This window comes from Anolis carolinensis, chromosome 4 (assembly GCF_035594765.1).
Source record: "Anolis carolinensis isolate JA03-04 chromosome 4, rAnoCar3.1.pri, whole genome shotgun sequence".
Lineage (NCBI taxonomy): Eukaryota > Metazoa > Chordata > Lepidosauria > Squamata > Dactyloidae > Anolis > Anolis carolinensis.
In genome coordinates this window covers 129,707,518-129,731,723 of record NC_085844.1, presented here as the reverse complement: position 1 = coordinate 129,731,723, position 24,206 = coordinate 129,707,518, and the positions used below count along the sequence as shown (strand labels likewise).

The 24,206-nt window shown below is 39.3% G+C and overlaps 1 protein-coding gene across 1 annotated transcript in view; it reads right to left on the bottom strand.

The window, feature by feature from the left end:
* Positions 1-6,008: 6,008 nt before the first annotated feature.
* Positions 6,009-24,206, bottom strand: part of soat1 (sterol O-acyltransferase 1) — a 46,879-nt gene continuing 28,681 nt past the window's right edge. Inside the window, exons 6-16 of the mRNA XM_003225445.4 lie at positions 23,463-23,570; positions 20,857-21,139; positions 18,210-18,288; positions 17,873-17,954; positions 16,408-16,453; positions 15,952-16,081; positions 15,490-15,587; positions 13,429-13,527; positions 13,065-13,200; positions 11,557-11,702; positions 6,009-10,192 (exon numbers count right to left, since the gene is read on the bottom strand). Of these exons, the coding sequence (XP_003225493.1) occupies positions 10,136-10,192; positions 11,557-11,702; positions 13,065-13,200; positions 13,429-13,527; positions 15,490-15,587; positions 15,952-16,081; positions 16,408-16,453; positions 17,873-17,954; positions 18,210-18,288; positions 20,857-21,139; positions 23,463-23,570 (1,264 nt within the window). The 3' untranslated portion in view covers positions 6,009-10,135. The remainder of the gene's footprint in view (positions 10,193-11,556; positions 11,703-13,064; positions 13,201-13,428; positions 13,528-15,489; positions 15,588-15,951; positions 16,082-16,407; positions 16,454-17,872; positions 17,955-18,209; positions 18,289-20,856; positions 21,140-23,462; positions 23,571-24,206) is intronic.

Sequence of the window (24,206 nt, the reverse complement as noted above, 5' to 3'; positions counted from 1 at the left end):
GCTGTGCCTGGACGCTAAGGCCCGTCCAGACCAATCCCATTCAGCCATGCAGGAAAAGCCCAATCGAAGCACTCCTGACAGATGTCCATTAGGCCTGTGCGAGCAATGTCAGACTACACAGAGAAGTCATTGAGATCCACAGGTATGTGGACAATTTCAACTGAAAGGAGGAAATCATGATTAAACTCCAAAATCAGGACAGTAAATAAAGAAGAACACGCAGAAAACAGAGGAATTCCAGACAAGAAACAATCAGGGACAGTTAACACCTCCCAACAAAGGATTCCTCCAGGCAAGAAGCAACCTGGCTTTGAAGCTGAAAGGTCATTCAATGTTAAGCAAGGTGGTCAATTACAACATTCACACTTGTCTCAAGCAAGCAAGAGTTCTTTCTCCCACCCTGGACATTCCACAGATATATAAACCCCTCTTGCATAGCTTCCAACAGACCTCACAACCTCTGAGGATGCCTGCCATAGATGCAGGCAAAACATCAGGAGAGAATGCTTCTGGAGCATGGCCATACAGCTCAGAAAACTCACAGCAATCCAATGAAAAAAATGTTTCAATTCTCATTATCAAACTAGGGGGTGGGGGGGGGGAAATAGTAGTGTTTACGAAATTGGATGGGGTCTGTATCGTAACTATAATGAGTTAACTTCTTTTTTGTTACTTTTCGTTATAGCAGTTGTGCAAGTGAGGAAACTTCAGGGGCTCCTTTCTCCCTCATTGTTAGAGCTATTGGCATGAAACTGGCCACAATTACAGAACACACTTACCACTGTTAGCCCATCAAGTTTCAGAACATTTCACTCATCCACAGATTTTTGGGAAATTTTCAAAGTTTCTATAAATAATTCTTTTTTTGGGTTGTATGTTTTCTGGGCTGTATGGCCATGCTCCAGAAGAAACAGCCCAGAAAACATACAACTCCTCTGTGATCCCGGCCATGAAAGCCTTCAACAACAAATTATTTTTAAAAAAAGACTACAAGTCCCCTCGGGGAGCTAGGGCAGGATATAAATAAAGTTTCATTATTGTTGATGTTATTATTATAATTACAAGAGCTGACTCTTTGAATTTTCTATACAATGACACACGATAACGGGATCATTCCCCCCAAGTTTCAGAAATATTCATACATCTACTTACTAGTATTAAAGTATCAATAGGCGCCCCGGTGGCAAAGTGCGTTAAAGCGCTGAACTGCTGATCTTGCAGACCGAAAGGTCCCAGGTTCAAATCCCGGGAGCGGCTTGAGCGCCCGCTGTTAGCTCCAGCTCCTGCCAACCTAGCAGTTCGAAAACATGCAAATACGAGTAGATCAATAGGTACCGCTCCGGTGGGAAGGTAACGGTGCTCCATGCAGTCATGCCGGCCACATGACCTAGGAGGTGTCTACAGACAACACCGGCTCTTCGGCTTGCCTAGCATAAATTAACCTTGCAGCTACAAAGTAAATCGGTAAGGCTATCTGCATAGAGATAGCCTGGCTGTTGTTGCCTGGGGGCATCCTTTGTTAGGGAGGTGTTAGTTGTCACTTGGTTGTTAGCTGTCTGGAATTCCCATTACTGAGCAGTGTTCTTTCTTTACTGTCTTGATTCTGATTTTTTTTTAAATGTTGGTAACTAAATTTTGTTCATTTTCATGCTCTTCTCCTTTCTGTTTAAATTGTCTATATGCTTGTGGATTTTAATGGCTTCTCTGTGTATTCTGACATGATAGTTGTCAGAGCGGTCCAGCATTTCTGTGTTCTCAAATAATATTCTGTGTCTAGGTTGGTTCATCAGATGCTCTGCTATGGCTGACTTCTCTGGTTGAATTAGTCTGCAGTGCCTTTCATGTTCTTTTATTCATTTCTGGGTGCTGTGTTTGGTAGTCCCTATATAGACTTGTCCACAGCTGCATGATATACAGTAGACTCCTGCAGTGGTTAGAGTTTATATCAGAATTCAAACCTACTGTACTTGTGTTAAATTAGAATGCCCTTTCTGATTTACAATTAGTCCAGTTTCAATTTATGATGTATTTAGATTTTAATGATGTATAATTACACAGTGAGCCCTTAGTATTCACAGGGGCTTGGTCCCAGAAATTGGTGGCCAATCTTTTGGCTTCCCCGGAGGTCATTAGAAGAAGAACAATTGTCCTCGGCCACAAATAAAATACACCAAGGTCACATATAGAAGATGTACATACCTAAGTAATAAATGAGTTATTTTTTGTAATACAGTAGAATCTTGCTTATCCAACATTCTGGATTATCCAGTTCAGTCTGCCTCCCACCAAGATCCACAGCAGTTTCTCTAGGCATCAAGGACTGAACATTTTACAGATTTAACTTCTGACAATGTTGTTACTGTAAGTTCATTTTATGCAATTCTACCTTTATTTGTAATCAATGTTAGTAGCCAATATTTTTGTAGTCAGTGTTTTCAATACATTGTGATGTTTTGGTGCTAAATTCGCAAATACAGTAATTACTACATAACATTACCATGTATTGAACTGCTTTTTCTGTCGATTTGTTCTAAAACAGGATGTTTTGGTGCTTAATTTGTAAAATCATAACGTAATTTGACATTTAATAGGCTTTTCCTTAATCCTGCATTATTCAACATTTTCACTTATTCAACGTTCTGCTGGCCCGTTTATGCTGGATAAGTGTGACTCTACTGTACTTATAAAAGCAAAAGAAAAGAGGCCAGCATAAAACTTAGTGGGATATTATCCCATTCCGTTCCACTGCAGTCTACAAAGTTTGCATAATCCATGCAATCCAGTTACAAAAGAAAATCTCATGTTTTAAATAAGTTTATGATTTTGTATTGGACCTCATTCATAGCAGTCCTGGGCCACAATCGGCTAATGGGTTGAAGGTTGAACAAGCCTGCCATAAACCATGGATGCTCAAGTATTATGTGTAACGGTGTAGTGAAATGGTGCCCCTTACATAAAATGGCAAAATCAAGGTTTGCTTTTTGGAACTTAAAAAAAAAAATCAAGCTGTGGCTGGTTGAATCCATTGATGCAGAATCTGTGGAGATGGATGCACTGGGGAACAATTTTAATGTAATTCCTGTTGAGTTCAAACTTTCAACTGTTTTAGACTTAAATAGTCATGCTGATTTTAAAACTGCAGTTAGTTTTCTTCTATCACATCGTTTTTTTTCCTCTACAGCTTACCTTTATGCAATCAGTCTAGGCTGGATCAAGGGAAACACTAGTGTTCTTCTGTTGGCTGAGAAAAAAAACTTCCCTCGAGTGAGAAGGACGACTTTGGAGACAAGCGAAGGATTCATATTTGTCTAGGCTATCCATTGAGCGAGCACCGGTGGCAAAGTGTGTTAAAGAACTGAGCTGCTCAACTTGCAGACCGAAAGGTCCCAGGTTCAAACCCCGGGAGCAGCAGGAGCGGCTGCTGATAGCTCCAGCTTCTGCCAACCTAGCAGTTCGAAAACAAGGAAATGTGAGTAGATCAATAGGTACCGCTCCGGCGGGAAGGTAACGGTGCTCCATGCAGTCATGCCGGCCACATGACTTTGGAGGTGTCTACAGACAACGCTGACTCTTCGGCTTAGAAATGGAGATGAGCACCAACCCCCAGAGTCGGTCATGACTGGACTTAACGTCAGGGGAAATCTTTACCTTTACCTTATCCATTAAGTAATGGTGTCACAGTGGGTTAAACCCTTGTGCCTGCTAAACTGCTGACCTGTCAGGATGCCACAGACCGGACTTGAGGAATAGGCCATTTAGGTCATTCTGACATGTCAAAATCGGGGAGAAGAAGGGGATTGTTGATAAGGCCATTTGGCAGCGTGCTGCTTCTGTCTCCAACAAATCTTCCTCTCCTTCAAAGAATATGATGCTCTCACTGTACGGATGCCAGATGCTGATAGTACAGGGCAAGCTTTGATGAAAATCATAGAGTTGGAAGAAACCTCACAGGCCATCCAATCCAACCCCTTGCAAGAAGCAGGAAAATCTCATTCAAAGCACCCCCGACAGATGGCCATCCAGCCTCCGCTTAAAAGCCTCCAAAGAAGGAGTCTCCACCACACCCCAGGGCAGAAAGCTCCACTGCCGAACAGCTCTCACAGTGAGGAAATTCTTTCTGATGTTCAGGTGGAATCTCCTTTCCTGTAGTTTGAAGCCATTGTTCCGCGTCCTAGTCTCCAGGGCAGCAGAAAACAAGCTTGCTCCTCCCTATGACTTCCCCTCACGTATTTTTTGTACATGGCTCTCATCAGGTCTCCTTCTCAGCCTTCTCTTCTGCAGGCTAAACATGCCTAGTTCTTTAAGCCGCTCCTCATAGGGCTTGTTCTCCAGACCCTTAATCATTTTAGTCGCCCTCCTCTGGACGCTTTCCAGCTTGTCAACATCTCCCTTCAACTGCGGTGCCCAGAATTGGACGCAGTATTCCAGGTGTGGTCTGACCAAGGCAGAATAGAGGGGTAGCATGACTTCCCTGGATCTATACAAGAATTTAGCAGAATTTTTTAAAAATTTACATACGTACTTATATCCTTTTCTTCAGATCATGTCTGCCTCTGCTATTTTTCATCGTAAGTGCCTAAACTATCCTGATTCATTGTGTTATATCTGTGGCAGTTTCACCATTACCAGTTAAAGGGAGGGCATACATCAGCGCATTTGTCAGGCAAGCCTATTTTGCATATTTTAAAGTGAAACTTGGTGATCAAGGTAAGTCTTGGACCCTCACAAGGTGTGCAAGCAGTGTGTTGAGCATTTACGGATGTGGACGAAAGGAATACATGATAAATTACCATTTGGTATATCTATGGTTTGGCGATAGCCCAGAGATCATTCTTTTGTATAATGAAAACATCAGGATAAAACAAGAAATATAAATGTAAAATAGAGTATCCTAGTCTACCATCTGCTATACTCCCAGTAGCTCATTCAACTGAAATCCCAGTGCCAGTTTTCACTGAGCTACGGTGAAGTTAAGTGACAGCAACAATAAAGATTTTGAAATTGAAGATGACTTAGTTTGTAAGGGATTTGATCAGCATGAGTTGAACGATTTGGCATGAGTTTTGGGACTATCCAAAAAAGCTTCAGAACTCCTAGCATCAAGACTGCACGAGAAAAACGTGCTTGAAAGAGAAGTGAAGTTACTTTCAATCAAGAGAAAGTGCATTTCTGCAGTACAGTAGAGTCTCACTAATCCAACGTTCTGGATTATCCAAGCCATTTTTGTAGTCAATGTTTTCAATATATCATGATATTTTGGTGCGAAATTCGTAAATACAGTAATTACTATGTAGCATTACTGTGTATTGAACTACTTTTTCTGCCAGATTTGTTGTATAACATGATGTTTTGGTGCTTAATTTGTAAAATCATAACCTAATTTGACGTTTAATAGGCTTTTCCTTAATGCTTCCTTATTATCCAACATATTCGCTTATCCAACATTCTGCCGGCCCGTTTATGTTGGATAAGTGAGACTCTACTGTACTTTCGAAGTGATGGAGGCTTACAGTAATAAGATATAGCCTTTGTGTGAATAAAACAACTCTAAATAAACAATATTTTCAGGTGATTGTTTTATTTATTTTCCTTTGTATGTATGGTACATTTTGTATGATTTTTGGGAGAAAGTGAGGGTATCCTCTGCCTTAAAAAGTTGACGTGATAGAAAAAACTGGGGTCATTTTTTAATTCAGATGCCAAATGTTAGTTAAAATCAGCTGTCAGATCTAACCCAACCAAAACTGTGTGTTTCCCAGTTTTATTTTAGTCTTATATTGTGATCAAGGTATGAAGGGAGCTGTATACCTGCTCAATATTATGTGAAATGCTTACTGACAGGGAAAACATGAAATGGTATATCCTAGGAAGAAAGTCACCTGAGGAGGAGTGCCCGTACCGTATTTGATGGAATGTATGGTGAACAGTGGACGTGGAGAATGCCACATCGAGAGACAGTTTGAAGTGTGAATGCGGTTCCGTGTAAGAATGAATGTAGACAAAGACAATTCGGAGATAGCAAAATATATTTCAATTTTCTATAGTACAATATAGATCATATAAACCTTTGAACAGAACATGTTACAACATACAATTCAATACATTTCGGAATTACTTAAGACAATGGTCAACCTTCCTTCTTGTAATGTTACACATATCCTGCAACTTCAGGGCTCCTACTCCAATGCCATCTCTATTCTACTTCCTTTCACTGGCACCCCTAAATATTTCCGTTACTCACTTTGAGTAAAATGGAAGTTAGAGCACCTATTATTTGCTGAGTGATTCCAGCAGCCCCGTCTATCAATGCTCCATCTAATACAGGCATCTTCAAACTGCGGCCCTCCAGCTGTTTAGGCCTCCAACTCCCAGAATTCCTGACCATTGAACAAGCTGGCAAGGGTTTCTGGGAGTTAGAGACTCAAACAGCTGGAGGGCTACGGTTTTAGAATGCTTGGTCTAACAGAGTGCCTTGCAGCTGATCAAATTGGGCATATTTTTGGCACATAAGATATATTAAAAAGTTATGTCCTGCTACTGAGTTTACACTCAGAAATTCAGAACCAAAGGACAGAATACAAGTATTTCTCCACCAAAAACTGGACTGATTTAATAAGCTATTAAATGTTATTCTAATGCAGTAGATTCGTGTGTGGAAGTTATTTGATGGTTCAAAGACCATTTTATGAAAACATATACTATACCTTCATATACACGAAGCTCACATCATCAAAAGGGCTACGGAATGGACCATTTCACCATATTGACACTGGTTTAGCAGTTCTACAAAGATGCAAGTATGCTGTTTGTAGCCTTTCTAACCATAGATAAAGCACATGTTAAGGGTCGCAGCTTTATAAAGAACCTGCAACTATAGGCAAACAGACTTTACAAGCAGTGGGTATTTGTTCATCTGTGTGTACTTTATGAGATCATTTGGAGATTACACAAGGTGTTGGCCAAAGGTCACTCCTCATCCTTTTCCAAAGCTGTTTTGGTGTACTTTTAAAATACAGCTAGGGATAGTGGAAAGACTATACTGACTCAGGACATATTTCAAATACTGTTCATAATTTACGAATTTAATCTTCTATCATTCAGAAAAATTAACCAAATTGCACTGATTAATGACACATCTATGCCAAATAAATACAGAAACATATGGTAAATAGCCAAAGGTTCAAGTTAACCAGATTATGCACTTTGTCGTCCAATTATTAATTATTTTCCCTACAACTTACAAAATATACAATATCAAAGGAAAGGGGATTTTAAAAGCAACAGATTTCTATTTGTTTAATACAATTCAGAATCACTGCTATGTGTTTTCTCTGAGCTGGTGCCTGGTGGATTCACAGTCTGATTGTTTGCCACAGGCACCACTCTGGACTTGCTTTACCCATCTCTGTTGTCTATAGTACTTTAGCAGGGAGGTATATTTGGCCCTACTGTGTTCGCTTACTAATTGCTAGCATAAGATGCTAGTTTAATTGATTTTGTTTGGAAGTAGCAAAATTAAAACTGTGTGCTTTAAAAAGCCCACTGATTTGATAAAGTATAAGATCATTTTAACAATTTACTGATTTATCCAGAAATTATCTGCTTCATTAATAGCACTGATAGCATGCCATTTTGAATGATGGCAAGCCTAAGGCAAGTTATCATGGCATTTCTTGGCAAGATTTGCCCAAAGTCAGCCAGTAGGTTGTCATGGCTGAGCAAGGATTTGAACCCTGGTCTCCAGTTGTAGTCTAGTACTCAAACCCGACTACACCATGCTGAATCTCCCATTAAAAATACAATTCAGTGATTTAAAATATAAATATTGCTATTCTGTAGGAAAAATCAGATTCAGTTAGCAAATACTTATGAAAATGGGAAACATGCCATTTTCTCTCATCTGTAATATTGCTTCAATTTTTAAAACTTTAAATGTACTCTGAACTACCATCTTCTATGAATTACAAAGGATAAAATTTAGTTCGAAATCCCAGGGCAGGTGTGAGTGCATTTCTCAAAAGAAACCCCATTTTGGTTGTCCTTTCTACACATATGTATAAAATCCACATTATCTGCTTTGAACTGGGTTATATGGCAGTATAGACTAAGATAATCCAGTTCAAATCAGATGTGGATTTTCTGCTTTGATAACCTGGAATATCTGGCAGTGTAAAAAGGGGCCTCAGTGTTACTGCAATACTTCTTTCTTGAAATCCTAGTTTGTTGCTCATACCACTGTAGTAATTAAAACAAGCACACTTAGTATTTTTTCCTGCAGCACCAGAACTTACCATTTTTTCCTATACTATGTCAGTGTGCCTCAATTAAGCAACATGACATGACAATATTAGTTCTTAAAATGACAGTAAAGTTGTCTGCACCTAGAATTTGAAAAACACCACACAGCCAATTTGACCAGCAGTCAGATTCTGGGAGATGGAATCCAAAACACATGGAGGATCAAAGTATGGCAGTCACTGATGTAAAGGTTATATGGGGTCAGACTATCAATATCATGATATTTCAACAATGGGAGCATTACTTTTAATGCAACTAGCTGTTCAAGATCCCCTGAATGGGACCACAGTGGGGAAAAAGCCCTCTTCTTTTACATCAGAGATCAGGAGCTCCCCAGCTGCAACTTACTTTTAAGGATGCAAAGTTATTGCAGTGATTTGAAGTTAATACCTTTGGATTAGATCTCCCTTTATAAAACCTATAAAACCCACATTGAATTGGATTATATGGCAGTGTAGATTCAGATAACCCAGTTCGAAGCAGATACTGAGGATAATCTGCCTTGACATTCTTGGTTTATATGGCTGTGTGGAAGGGCCCTGAATCTGGAATATGCAATCTAAAAAGTAACTTTCTCAGGTCCTATCAATTGCATAAACGTATTTCCTTTGGCCTTTTGTTATAGAGAGTAGGTTCTCGGGGAAATACAACCTTTAGTGTACCAAATGGGCTCATTTTTATTATAGAAAATGGCCCAAGGATTTACAAACAATCTTCCAGAAAACAGGGCTCTCTCTGTATTGTAATGCAGGACACAAGATTGCTAGCTATCCCTTGACAGCACAAAGAATGGAATCTACTCACAGTCCAACAGACCTATACTTTCAAGTTACAGTTTAATGTTAGCATTTACTCTCATGCCCGTTTTACCAGATTAAAAACCAGAAGATGGATGAGCTTGGTAGTTCTTGCTGCCGATATTATTAGAGACTAATCATCGAAAGGAAGTCCCTGAAAGATACATTCAATCATCAAATATTTTTTATTATGATGACTGTTATTATTGTTATTATTCAAAAAGAAGGAATAAAACGTACAAACAGCAAAAGAAACCTCAAGTATACCTTCCACAATACATTATACATAAAGACAGAAACATCCTTCAGAATATTCAGTCTTGGAAGCTGACTGATTCTATTCATCGTAAGCCAATGAAACATTTCTACAAATATCTGTTGCAGCCCAAATTAAAAAAAAAAATTATGGACGGGTCAATCAAAATCATGTGCATACATTATGGCCGTTTCTGCAAAAAGGGATTCACACATCTATTGCTTCTGTTCTGTTTAGGAACCCTTAAATGCACTTACAAATGGCCAGTGACCTTGGCTGTCCAGCAAGATGAACTAGTAAAAATCTCACCTGTGTTGCTGCTTAGAAAATACAAGAAACTGCAAGATAAACTCCAACTATTATTTTCTTTTCCTCGGCACAATCTAAATGAGAAAAATCTCTGGGAGTCTTCTGCATGTGCTTCAGGGACATCTGACTCCACTGTATAACCATACTGAAGCAACAAGTAAAACTATGCTATAAACATATAAATGTCTTCAGATGAGCAATACTAACCAAGATCACACAATACTGTCCTTTTCAGAAATAATAGAGAAAACATTGATATATGGACCAGTGTTTGCAGTAGTCAAAAATCTTCCCTGTAAATTCCTTCAAAGCAGGATTCATGACCAGCATGGAAATGGCTCAGGTTGGAGTAGCCGAGAGCCCCCAGCAGCCCTAGCTACCTGGAGTGACAAAATACCATTGTTTGCCAAAACTAAAGAGTACCCAAAGTTTGTTTGCTTTCAAGAACATCTTCCAGCCTCAAACCCAAATGACTTCAGATCTTGACTTGGCAAGCCCAGGAACGTGGTTTCACATAGTCCAAGAAAGTGGGCTAAAAAAAAGAAATATAAAAGAGAAACCAACATGAGAAACACTGCTCCTTACTCTGGGAGGAACTAAAGGACTTTTAATATGTGGGTTTTTTTTTTTTAATTTGGGAGAAGACAAGGCGAGTCCTTCAATGTGTGTGACGAAGTTGCCCACGTCAGACGTGAAATAATATGAGTCCAGGATCTTATCCTTACATCTCATCCCTACAAATGTGATTCATTGGAGTCATAGATTATTAAATGATGTTTTTATATTTGATGTTTTAATTATCTGTTTTTAATTGTATTGTTTCTATAACTGTTTGTTTCTAATGACTGCTGGTTGAGAAGCAGCCCTGAGTCCTAACCCCGGGGGTAAGGACGAGATACAAATGTATGAAATAAATAAATAAATAAATATCAGACATAGATCAGATATTGTACAAGTTCATAACTGTGAGGTGAAAAACTTGGTTCTGTTTCTACTGCGCAGGTACAAAAAATACCATATGTGTGATTTCACAGAGATCACGATGAAAAAACTTGAGTGCAAGGATCTGATATCTACATGAACACAAATATATTCTTAGAGGTGGTAGATTTTTTCATTGATATTTTTTCTTCTAGAATATATGTTCATCAACACGTACACTATTTAAATCTACAAAAGACCACCTAGCAGGGCCTTTTAGACATAGTCAGTAAGCCTAAGCCACTAATAATAATACTTACTATTATTATTATTTTATTTCTTACCCGCCTCTCCTTGTGGCTCGAGGCAGGTTACAGAATAATTAAAACACATAAACATTGTAAAAATTCCACAAATAGACGTATTAAAATGTATTTCTATAAAATACATATTAAAATACACGGAACAGAGATTGAACACAGAACATGAGTTTAAAACTCATCTGAATACTTAATTCTTCACCCTTTCCAGTTCTACTAATATCATTTCCTGCACCCAGATCAGCTATTATCATGAGAAAAAAAGCTTTACCTATGACTATTCTTCACTAATGACTCAGAGAATAAGGTTCTGGTAAAAGGGAAATTCTCTACTTTTAACAACTGCCGAATATTTAAAACGTTTGAGAAAATATATTGGTAGGAGAGATGCAATTGTATGCTGAAATCCAAATTTCCACTTTCCCACTGGTGTGTAAAGTCCAATTTTGACATGTTTTTCCATCAAAAAATCCAAACACCATATTTTTGGTTAGAGGTCTTGCATTCCATTTAAGTTGTTAAACTAGAATGGAATGGAAAATGTTAAAAACGGGATGAGATTTCAAATTTTATATTTAAATTCTGGCTTCAAATGCATAATTTTGGAATGACAACTCAATGCCTTCACCTCATTTATTACAAGGGGATTACTCACGTTTTTCAAAGGGCAGTATCGATGGGCATACCACTCCTGGGTATAAAGGCAAATAATGACCCCCTGGCCGAGGAAGAGTAAAGTCCACATAATGACATTCCAGATTGGGCCTTTCCGGCGATCATGGAGAATGAAGTTGAAAACCACTGAAGAAGGGACAGAATATACATTAAAATATGTTTAGGACACCATCAGCACTCTGATGTTCCACAGTTGACCGGTTTCTTGCATTATAACAGATTGCACCTTTTGCTAAACATTCCCATTCTCTTTTTAACATTCAGATTGCAGGTTAATGTTTTTCATCTAGGTCAGTGGAATATATTTATACTCTGGATGACACATGCTCTTATGGAAAGAAGCACAAGGACTGCAATGCTGGTGCCAACAAAGAAAAAGTGTCCAGAACGGTCATTTGAAACACATTATGAGACCATAAGAAGATAATAATTTGCATGAATCAGATAATAAAGAGTACTTTATTATATAGCCCCTCCGTTGTGTAACATTAGGAAGGAACATTGACCATGCAAAGAACTGGATTTTATACAACAAAAAAAGTCTATACTTTAGTTGCAAAACAGAAATGTATTGAGGAAAACAAGCACCAACTACTTCAAATCCTCCCTAATACATTGCCTTATTCTGCTTGTTCTCATAATGTTCCAGAGCAAAGATGCACAGCACTATATTTCAACCAAAATTATGATATGACCGGGTAGCTTTGATAAATAGCGCAGTGCAATAATTTTATCTGGAAATCGTACAATGGGTTATGGAACGGCTTTAAACCTTGTCTTTGGATGACGTGTCTCATATTGGAATGTATTTTAATTATGTTTTTATGTCTGTTTTAATTTTAATACAGTAGAGTCTCACTTATCCAACACTCGCTTATCCAACGTTCTGGATTATCTAATGCATTTTTGTAGTCAATGTTTTCAATAGATCGTGATATTTTGGTGCTAAATTCGTAAATACAGTAACTACTACATAGCATTACTGTGTATTGAACTACTTTTTCTGTCAAATTTGTTGTATAACATGATGTTTTGGTGCTTAATTTGTAAAATCATAACCTAATTTGATGTTTAATAGGCCTTTCCTTAATCTTTCCTTATTATCCAACATATTCACTTATCCAACATTCTGCCGGCCCGTTTATGTTGGATAAGTGAGACTCTACTGTAATTTTATTCATGTCTGTGTTTTATGCCCAAGGCACTGCACAGATGCTGTTTGTAAGCCGCCTTGAGTCCCCCTCGGGGTAGAGAGAGGCGGGATATAAATATAGTAAATAAATAAATAAATAAATAAATAGCTTTTTCAACAACCAAAGCATTGAGGTGATTTTGCACGGTAAAAAGACAGCACTCCCAAACCAAGAGTGGAGGGTAGGATCAAATCTCTTCAGCTCATATTTTACACATTAAGCATTGATCTAAATGAAAATATACTCAGTAAGGGTTTCCTAAATCCTACTGCTATATAGTGTATTTTTTACTTACTTCCAAAACACATGAAGAGGCAAAAGAGGACTGGATAGAAGTAACCAAAGCAGACGCCCAGGACATACTCGTGTACAGCAGCAGAAACCGTAAAGACTGAGAGCATAGCGGCAGCTTTAGATTTTTCTCCAAAAAACTGTTGGTGACACAGAGACAAAGGCGGCCAATGAAACTACTGGAGAATACGCAATAAAAGCTGTTATGTACAGCATGCGTTCACAAACTGACTGTTGCTATAATTGCAGAAGCCTAAGTATAGCCGCCTGTATCTTTCTCACTAGGAAACATTGCTGTCAAATATCCTGTTCCTTTGGAAAGCATTTACAACTGCATTTTATATGGTTAAGAGAGTGACTTAACTCACCCAAAGGAAGTCTCTGTATGCATAGTAATACAGCCAGTCATGTACCACCACATTCCAGGTTCGGTAATAGTTTGAGAAGGACGTAGAATTCCACCAATCCTGCAAAAGAAAAAAAGGGTCACAAAAGAGCACAGCCCTATGAAGAAGTATTCAAAACTAAGGATTATAATGTCAGGGAAGTCTTGGTTGAAGGGACAAACATCATCACCCTTTGTCTTTCACACCTTAACATTTGTGGCCAGGTCTCCAAGGCCAACTTTAACAATAACTAGCCTGGGGACCCAGCGATGCCCAGGTTATTAAAAAGGGCATTATTTGTTTTGGGGTATTCTGTATTTTTGGTTTGGTAACGTGTTACAGTAATTAATAGAAAAATCTCTATCTTTACTTTTGTTTTTTTTATGAATGTTCCCATTGGAAAATGCATAAGGATGTGGGTGAACTACAATTCCCAAAATCGTGTGTCAATCCTCCCCAAAGCCGGCCTATATCCCATTTTGGGTCTGTGTTTGGTCCAGATCCCATGTTGGCTGGGTTCAGTGCTCTCTGGATATAGTTGAGCGATAACTCCCAGATCCAAGTTGGGAGGGGTGTGTGTGTGTGTGTGTGTGTCAAGATTGGTCCTGATCCAAAGTTGGCTGGGTTCAGTGCTCTTTGGATAAGGGTGAACTACAATTCTCAGAGCCAAGGTCAATCACCCCCAAATCCCTGTATGTACAGTTAGCCATGTTGGGTCTGTGCCCTAATTTTTTTTTCCAAATCTGATGTCGCCTGGGTTCAGTGCTCTGTAGATAAGAGTGAACTACAACTCCCAGAGCCAAGCTCAATCACGCCTAATCCCTGCCTGTATGCAGTTGTGCATGTTCGGTCTGTGTGCCAAGTTTGGTCCAGATCTGACGTAGGCAGGGCTCACTGCTTTCTGGATAAGGGTGAACTACAACTCCGGAATTCAAGGTAAATGTCCACAAATCCCTGCAGTATGTTCAGTTGGTCATGGGGCTTCTCTGTGCCAAGTTTGGTACCACTCCATTATCCATGGGAAGCAGTTTCTCTGGATGCAGCTGAACTATAACTTCCACTTGGGTTGGTTAGTCTTCCCCCGAACCTTTCCAGTACGTTTAGTTGGTCACCGGGGTTGTGTGTGCCATGTTTGGTCCAGATCCGACATTGGTGGGTTCAGTGTTTTGGGTGCAGAGTGAACTCCAGTTCTCATGCAGATGGCTCAGTCCCCCCACAAACACATTCAGTATGTTGAGTTGGTCACCAGGAATCTGTGTTCCATGTTTGGTCCAGATCCATCCTTAGTGGGGTTCAGAGAGCTTTGTATGGAGAGTGAATTACAACTCCCACACAGGTGGGTCAGCACACACATGGGAGTTGCAGTATCTTCACTCACTTCCAAAAACCGCTATGACCTTCACAAATGATGCACCTGGACCAATTTGGGCAATGTGCCAAATGTGGTCCAGGTCTGTCATGCGTGAGGCTCACAGTGGTATCTGCAAACACTTGTAGGTACTGCAAGTTCCATCATCCATAGCAAGTTTGGTCTAGATCCATCATTGGTTGGGTTCACAGTGCTTTCTGGATGTAGGTGAACTGCAACTCCTATAAATCAAGGTCAATTCCCCCCAGACCTGATCATGGGGGTTCTGTGTGTCAAATGTGGTCCAGGTCCATTATCAAGGGGGTCACAGTGCTCTGCCTTGATACAGGGTGAACTATAACTTCCATTCTGTTGGGTCAGTCCCCCCAAACCCCGCCAGTCTGTTCAGTTGTTGATCAATTCATCTCTGTTTGCTGTGTGGTGAAGAGAGGCAGTGGGTGGGATCATGCAAATTCCACACAGGATGCCTGCCTGTGATGGCGGAAACACCTAAAATCTAGGGTGAAATGGTCCCTGAATGAAAGCATTCATTGGGTGGTGGGCCATAGTGTTTGGGGAAGACTTTGGCAGGGTTTGGGCGACATGTTCATGGAGTTTGCTGTAACCAGAATGTCTTTTCACATGAAGGCACAGCTTCAACAGGATTCTAAGCCATAGCCTGGCATTCTGCTTACCTTATAGAACATTCTGTCGGCAAAACACAACATCTCAGCGAAAGCATTAAGCCAGCAGTGAAGAAACGCAAAGAAAACCAGGAACAGAATCAACACACCTAAGGAGGAAACAATAAGACTGAACTTCAGAGTTATAGATAATATAGTTAATTGCTCCAACTTGAGAATGTCATAGTAATAGTGCAAATACTTACATTAGTATTAATAATGGACATTCCACAAAGTGCATTTTAGTCTTAAAACTCATGCCACTATTCTCTGACATTTACATTATTAGATTTAAGCTGTTTTCCTACTAACAGATATGCAGGAAGCCTACAAAAGTCAAGTGAATTGCAAAGCTAGGAACTGAAGAAAGGATACCCTTAAAAGTTATTTATCACTCTATATTTTACCAGTTATTATATATATTACAACTTCATTGCATTGTTCCAGAAGGAATATGGGCACAAAGGTACTCACCTGGAAGAATAGAGTTGAAGATACAAAGGACTAAGCCTCGTAGATTGAAGTTCTCCCGACTAAAGTTACGATACGTAGGAATACAAAGTCGCACAAAGATGTAGTAAGCATAAAAGAGTGAGCCAAGTATCTGGACAAGGTGAGAAAAAATAACACAAAAAAGGAACGAAAGGAAAAAGCAGACCAATTAATGTCATTGTCAATAATCAATCTGGCCTATACTTCATATATTGTGTCTACAACAACAGTAATTACTTGGTTTAGATCCTAGGTTTAGTTACATTCACTGAAAGCCCAAAGCTGCTAAGGGTAACCTAAACTCTCTGTACTGAAAACAGAAGAAAGCAGTAAGAAAATAAAGGGAAAATAAACAAGGAAGCTGCAACCTTTGGCCATGTTTCTTAGTTGGCTGTTTCTGTTTTTAATTCACAAGTTCCAGGAGAAATAATCACTAACCTGTGCAAACTTGGTAGCTACATAGCTCCATCTTCTTGTAGGAGTCCTATGAAAAAAGAAAGAAAAGAGCATTACACCAACGCAGCACCTTTTTCACTGTTTGTTGAAACTTGACTCTTCCTCTAAGAAATTCCTGGATACGGCTATTACACCTTGCAGCAATCCTAACTGAAATTCTGATCCAGAATTTATTTACCCTATTTATATCCTGTAGTTTAAGGCCGTTCCTTAGTCACTGCACATATTCCGAATCTACTATCGCACTGCCCTATTCTCCGAAAGCCTGATCCCAGAGCCAGGTTTTTACTTTCCTTCTGAAGGCTAGGAGGGAGGGGGCTGATCTAATGTCACTAGAGAGGGAGTTCCACAGCCAAGGGGCCACCACTGAGAAGGCCCTGTCTCTCGTCCCTGCCAGTCGCACTTGCAAAGCAGGCAGGACCGAGAGCAGGGCCTTCCCAGACGACCTTAATCTCTGAGGTGGTTCATAGGGGTAGATACATTCAGACAGGTAAGCTGGGTCGGAATTGTTTAGGGATTTATAGGCTAAAGCTAGCACTTTGAATTGTGCTCGGTAGCAGACTGGCAGCCAGTGGAGCTGGCCCAACAGGGGCGCTATATGCTCCCTGTACACCGTTCCGGTGAGCAACCTGTCTGTTGGACCAATTGAAGCTTCTGAACAGTCTCCAAAGGCAACCCCACATACAGCACATTGCAGTAATCTATATGGGATGTAATAACCATGGCCAAGTCTGAATTCCCAAGGTATGGGCGCAACTGGCGCACAAGTTTTAGTTGTGCAAAAGCTCCCCTGGCCACCATTGAAACCTGGGGTTCCAGGCTCAGCGATGGGTCCAGGATCACTCCCAAGCTGCGAACCTGCGCCTTCAGTGGGAGTGTAACCCCCATTCAACGCAGGCTGTAACCCAATACCCTGTTTGGTCTTGCAACTGACCAGGAGGACCTCTGTCTTATCTGGATTCAGTTTCAATTTATCCAAGCTCATCCAGACCATCACAGCTGCCAAGCACCAGTTCAGGACCTGAACAGCCTCCTTAGTAACAGTGAATAGGGTCAAAATCTCTGCAAAAGGCCCTTACATATAGAAATCTTCCACATCAAGGGTCAGAATTTTCCTGATGTTTTTCAACAGGATCCTCTATTTTCACGTGATAAAAAATATTATTTTCGTCTCTCCTGGATTCTGAAATGGTGCATGTTCAAAGTTGGTTCAGACATTGGACAATTCCTATCAGATTTAGCCAGCACACCCAAAAGTAAGAAATGGTAGGACCTCCTGTCCAACAAAGTCTGTTCCCTTCCCCTGCCCTGGAGGATTTCATGCCCAGTAAAGATCACTATCTGTTTGAACACTGGTGTCAATAAATGCAACTGACTCAGTAAAACAAAATATTTAAGGAGAGGAAATTAAGTTGTCACCTACAACGTTCTTTCATACTGACATTACCTGGGATAATGATCTCTGTAAATAAGGGTGGGAGCAAAGAGGAAATACAAGTACTGGGAAACTTCAGGAAGCTGGAGAGAGTCTGAAGAGCAGACAGAAAAAAAGACAATTAGTCATATTGTAGCACATACTAAAAAGCTGTATTTTCTGTCCAATTTTCTATTACTGTCTTGATTGTTTACTACAGCTAAAATTTAGCAACAAACACTTCAACTTTTTTTATTCAATGGTGGCTTTGAATGGTGGCTTTTCTTCTTTTTAATCTTATTATCCTGATCTAAAAATAACCAAAGCTATCACAAAACTACAAAACGTATAACAGGACAACATGACTCACTTGATTTCTGAGGGGGACAGGAAATCACCCGAGGAACGTTTTCCCTTATGTAAGAATGGGATTTCATCACCAGGCGCACCTGCGGGGAAGATTTAGAAGATCAACTAAAAGGTGTTTAACGTTTTTCTGAGATTGGTGTCTTTTTGGTGTTTCCTTAATTTGTCAGTGGACAGGCTCAGGCTTACTAATTCTTTTTTTAACAAACCTAAACCCCCAATATTTTAACACCTCATTGCAAAATTAGAAACACACACTTAATGAATTCTCCTAGGCCAGAATTTTTCAAACTGTGTCTTGCAATATGTTAGTGTGTCAGCTTCAGTGTGTTGCACAAACACAAAGGGAAATGACAAAAGTTTTGGAAATGTATTATTTTACAAACTATATATATTTAAAGATAAGAACAAAAGGTTTTCATGAGATCTGTTATGTAAGTAGATCTAGATCTGCTTCATCTGCCTTAAGCAAAATACAGTAGACTCTTAAGGCTCCAGACAGGCCCTATATCCTAGAATCTAATCCCAGGTTTTCTGCTTTAAACTGGATTATGTGAGTTTCCACTGCCAGATAATCTGGGATAAACTGAAAACCTGGGATCAGATCCTGGGATATAGGGCCTGTCTAAAAGGGCCCTAAGTTAACCAGCACTCACAAGAATTGATGGATAAATGTAATTTCTGGTTGCTTGAGAGTGACTATTAAAATAGCTAACTAATACTATAACTAATACTATAACTAATAGTGTCTGCTGAGACACTGAAAGTAGCCCAAGAAAGAAGGAAAGCAAAAGGAAACAGTGAAAGGGGGAGATATGCCCAATTAAATGCCCAATTCCAGAGATTAGCCAGAAGAGATAAGGAATTATTTTTAAACAATCAATGCATGGAAGTGGAAGAAGACAACAGAACAGGAAGGACAAGAGACCTCTTCCAGAAAATTAGAAACATCAGAGGTAAATTTCAGGCAAAAAATGGGCATGATCAAAAACAAAGGTGGCAAAGACCTAACAAAAGCTGAAGAGATCAAGAGAAGGTGGTGAGACTATACAGAAGATCTGTATAGGAAAGATAATAATATTGAGGATAACCTTGACGGTATGGTGAGTGAATTAGCACCAAACATCCTAAGAAGTGAGGTTGAATGGGCCTTAAGAAGCATTGCTAATAACAAGGCAGCAGGAAATGACGGGATCCCAGATGAACTGTTTAAAATCTTGGAAGATGATGATGTCAAGGTGATGCATGCCACATGCCAGCAAATATGGAAAACACAGAAATGGCCATCAGATTGGAAAAAAATCAATTTATATCACCACACCAAAAAAGGGAAATGCTAAAGAATATTCAAACTTTCTTACAGTGGCACTTATTTCACAGGCCAGTAAGGTAATGCTCAAGATCCTGCAAAGCAGACTCCAGCAATACATGGAGCAAGAATTGTCAGATATACAAGCTGGGTTTAGATCAAACCAATCCATACTCCAGGAAATACTGCCTGGCTGATCACTGGAGGGAAGGATATCAGAGGCAAAAATGAAGTGCTTTGGCCACATAATGAGAAGACAGGACAGCTTGGAGAAGATAATGATGCTGCAGAAAATGGAAGGAAAAAGGGCAAGATGGATGTATGGTATCCTTGAAGTGACTGGCTTGACCTTGAAGGAGCTGGGGGTGGCAACGACTGACAGGGAGCTCTGGCGTGGGCTGATCCATGAGGTCACAAAGAGTCGGAAGCGACTGAACAAATAAACAACAACAAATACTATATGCCATACTATACCATACCATAAACTCTGAAGTAACTTGATATTAATATAGAAAGCAAATAAAGACGTTTACTGTGTTATAAAAAGGTTTCTGAATGAAATATTGATTTTTTTGCCAGTTACTTGAGAGTTTCAGTCACCCGAGTTCTGGTTAACTGAGAGTCTACTGTATTCGTATTCATCTACTCTTTTTGCACCTCCATTTTTTTTCATTTTGTAGCATTATGTTTTGAAGGCACACATTTATTGTTGCAGTAATATTGATATTTCTTATACATTCTTTTTCCTCAAAATTCTTTGAACAAAACTACAAACGATTTTACCAGGATATGCCACTTCATATTAACCAAAGTAAACCATTTGTGTAACTGATTTCAAGTACAGGTGAAAAAGGAAAGGATAAACAGCTATATCAAAAGTCATACATCCATGATCTTGATTGTGACCACGTGTCAGCCAGACCTAAAAGTAGCACATTATCCAAAGTCATAAGCTGATGTTTAGGAGGAACATTTTGTCAATTAAAGTTTTTAACTGATTTTTTTCTCCACCAATAACTTAGAAAAATGGTAGGAAGAAAGTATAACAACATTCTTTGTCTATATACACAAGAAACTGGCTCTCAAAGTCAAATACATATTTTAAACACATTTATAAAAATATTGACTTAGGCCCCTTTCCCACTATCCTTATATCCTAGGATCTGATCCTAGGTTATCTGCCTTGAACTGAATTATATGAGTCTCCCACTGCCAGATAATCTGGGATAAGCAGATACACTGGGATTAGATCCTGGGATATAAGGACAGTGTAAAAGGGGCCTTAGATACGACTTTGTGGACTAAATTACACATACCCCACACCGCAGGTACTGAAACTCACCTGCTCAAGTATGACTATGAAACAAGAGGCTGGTGGCAGCTCGTAGCTCAATGCAATGTACACAGGCACCAATCCAAGGCAAACCATCTGGAACATCAAGAATAAAGACCCAAAGATGATAGAGCGGATGATCTTGTGATTGGAACCAGGGTAGCCCTTGGCCCAATGGAGAAAGAGCCCATAAGGCACAACAAGGGTAAACAGGAACATGTAGAGCCAAGTAGGAGCGACGACAGAAAATTTGCCAAAAGCGTAGACCAGGAGATCAAATTCTAACACCAACCTTCAAAGAGATGCAAACAAAAGGAAAAAAGTTAAGCCCTGTATGGGTTAAAATATATTTTTCCAGGTGGAATCCTTAACAGATACTGAATCTTATATCAAGGAGGGCATTCCACATACCACTTTTTAAAAAATACACAAACTCATTTTCACATGAGCAGGGCCGGCCCAGGGTATTTTTCAAGTGTAGGTGAACAGAATTTTGGTGCCCCCCCCCCCAAACCAATCACTGAGAAAGAAAAGGTAGAAGGTAGAGGTTTCTTTAATCCTGATGTTTTTAGAAATCCTTTAGAAAGTATTCTCTCTATTCTGTGTATGCTCTTATACTATTTTTAATTGTTAAATTAATAGATTTTTGTAAGGTCAGAATATGCATGACTGAACATCATGATTAAGCAAGAGATAGGAACTCCATTGTTGAACGGCAGACTGGAGCAAATTTCTTAAGCAATTACTTAATTTTTTTAATAATAAAGGCAAATATTTTAAAATTGGGGAGGGAAATGCGTATTTATTCATGTTTTATTGCAGCATGTTTGGTTTTATTCACTATGTGTTAAAATGTAAAATCATAAACATTTTTTACCTGACTTCATTTCTCAAAGCTCTGGGTCCATGGACTGTAATAAAAGTTATCTAATTCAAACTCCACTGTTCTGACCAAATGGAGTGCCCTGGGCCTTCCAGTGGTTACTGTACCACAACTCCCATCAGCTTTAGTCATTATATCAACTGATGAAAAAAACAAGAGTTGCAATCTAGCAACACACAATGACATGGTGGGCTGGATTCGGTCCATGGGCCTTGAGTTTGAAACATGTTCTATACACTTTAATACAGTTAATACTGCAAATGTGAAAGTTAGTGTATACTTGTGACAACTGTGACTTTGTTGTGTCTTATTATGACATATGACCCATAGTCTCATTGTTGTTGGTAACTTCAAACTGATGCACAACTTAAAGCACAAATTATTCAGAAGAAGGCATCACTTAGTTGAATGGGACATACATATATAACAGTATTTTTAAACATACAAGTTATCAAATTCAGCTCCCAGAACCAACAGCAAGAATGGCCTACAGTGTTAGGAGCTGTAATCAACAAAAATCTGAGTGTCAATAGTCTGGGAGACACTTACTGAAATGTAAGTCCTACAGATTACCTATAAGCCAACTTTTAGAATTAAAGTATGAAGTGAATAGAAATTTTCTGGGAAGCAGAAGGCAAATTAGTAGGCACAACTCCACACCAAAATTTGAACAAGAGGCAAAAATGGTAGCAAGAATCTCTCTACCTGAAAGGCATAGCAAAGAGTTTCTGAATGGTTAACTTTGTCAAAAAGGTGACGTTTTTTCAAAATAGTTGGGAACCTTCACTTGTTATGTTTTAGGGTCTATTCAACCAGTACAGCTGTTTTGGTACAATCTTTGCTAGGGATGTTCTAGTTTAGCTGAAAACAAACAAGGTATTTATAATTAGCTCCACCATTATTCCATGAAGAGAATTTGGCAAGACAAATCCTCTTAAGGCAGTGGTGCCAAGGACATATCTAAAATACTACTTTTTCAGTAAACAGCATTCATTTAATTAGGTACAAGACAAACAATCTGGTGGCTGGCAGGCTTTGGCTCTCTTTGAAGACTGCCTGTAAACCAGGCAACCCCATGGAAAGAGAAAAGTGTTATGCGTCTGTGGAGGCTTCTCACTTGGAAGTGTAAACAGTACTAGTTCCTTCTACACTGCAATATAATCCACATTCTTCGGTTTGAACTGGATTATGAGTCTACACTGCTATATAATCCAATTCAAAGCAGATAATTTGGATCTTATATGGCAGTGTAGAAGATGCCTGAGATTTCAATAGAGAGAAACCTACCACAACATCTTGAGCTGTAAAGTATATATAATTCTCGCCTCCTATTAGCACAGTTACCGGATATACAAGTGCTATGCGGCAGATTGCTGCCTTTAATCCTATTTCAAACAATCCCCTGATTCATGTTCTCCCACCTGGGATTACACCAGATCCTCTTTTCTCAGCATGTAGGGGCTATGGTCTCTTCTACACTGCCATATAATCCAGATTATCAAAGCAGAAAATCCACATTATCTTCTTTGAACTGGATTATATGATTTTCCCCGCCATCCAGATCCAGAAATCTAGATAATCTGGATTTTATATGGCAGTGTTGAAGGAGTCTATCTCCAAATCACTAGATAATCTTCACATTTCCTGGGGATGAGATGGTGGCTTCATTGATTCCTGTTTGAAAAATGTCCATCACTGAAAATTAAAACATTTAATAGTTCAAAATTCTTACCTTCCTTCATCAATGAAGTCAACTACAAGTGTGCTGAGAATGAACAAGATGAGGAGGGCAATGAACATGTGATAGATGGTCTGGATGTGATCCACTTCAAACAGCTCACTGAGAAAAAAGTGGAAAGTAGAAAAATTACACTGGAGCATTTTTGGAAAGCATGTGTGCACTTGCAGACAAACACTAAAGTGACTATAGGCACCTTAGAAACATGAGTGTCTTTAGGAGGTTTGCACAGCCACAGAATCAGCAAAATTGGATATTTTCTATAGTGGGAGAAATCCCTGTTGCACCTCTGATCACTCAGCTGAGCTAAAAACAGGATTTTGTTCACAGTGCTAAAGCCCCTCTCTATCTATTATTAGGTTCCCACGCTGATCTTTCCAAGAAGACAGCCTCCACAAGACACTGGCACAGAATATGAAATGTACTGCAAACTACCATTGTGAAGTCTGGTATTGTAACAAAAATAGATATTGTGTTTTATTGCATTAAGAAAACCTCAATAAATATATTTTAACAGCTCAATAAACATTGGCCCGAGAAAACCATGTGTAGTGGAAATTTTTGTTTCAAGCCAACAAAGGCTGCTGGGGCTACAGAGCAGTCCTTCCATCATTTCTTTAGTACAAATTTGAAACAAGTAGAATAACCAAGAACAAGAACAAGGCGCACGTTTATGTTCCTTTAGACCTTGAGTGTCAATACAGCAGGGACATGTCCCTGAAGTTTTATTTATCTCAA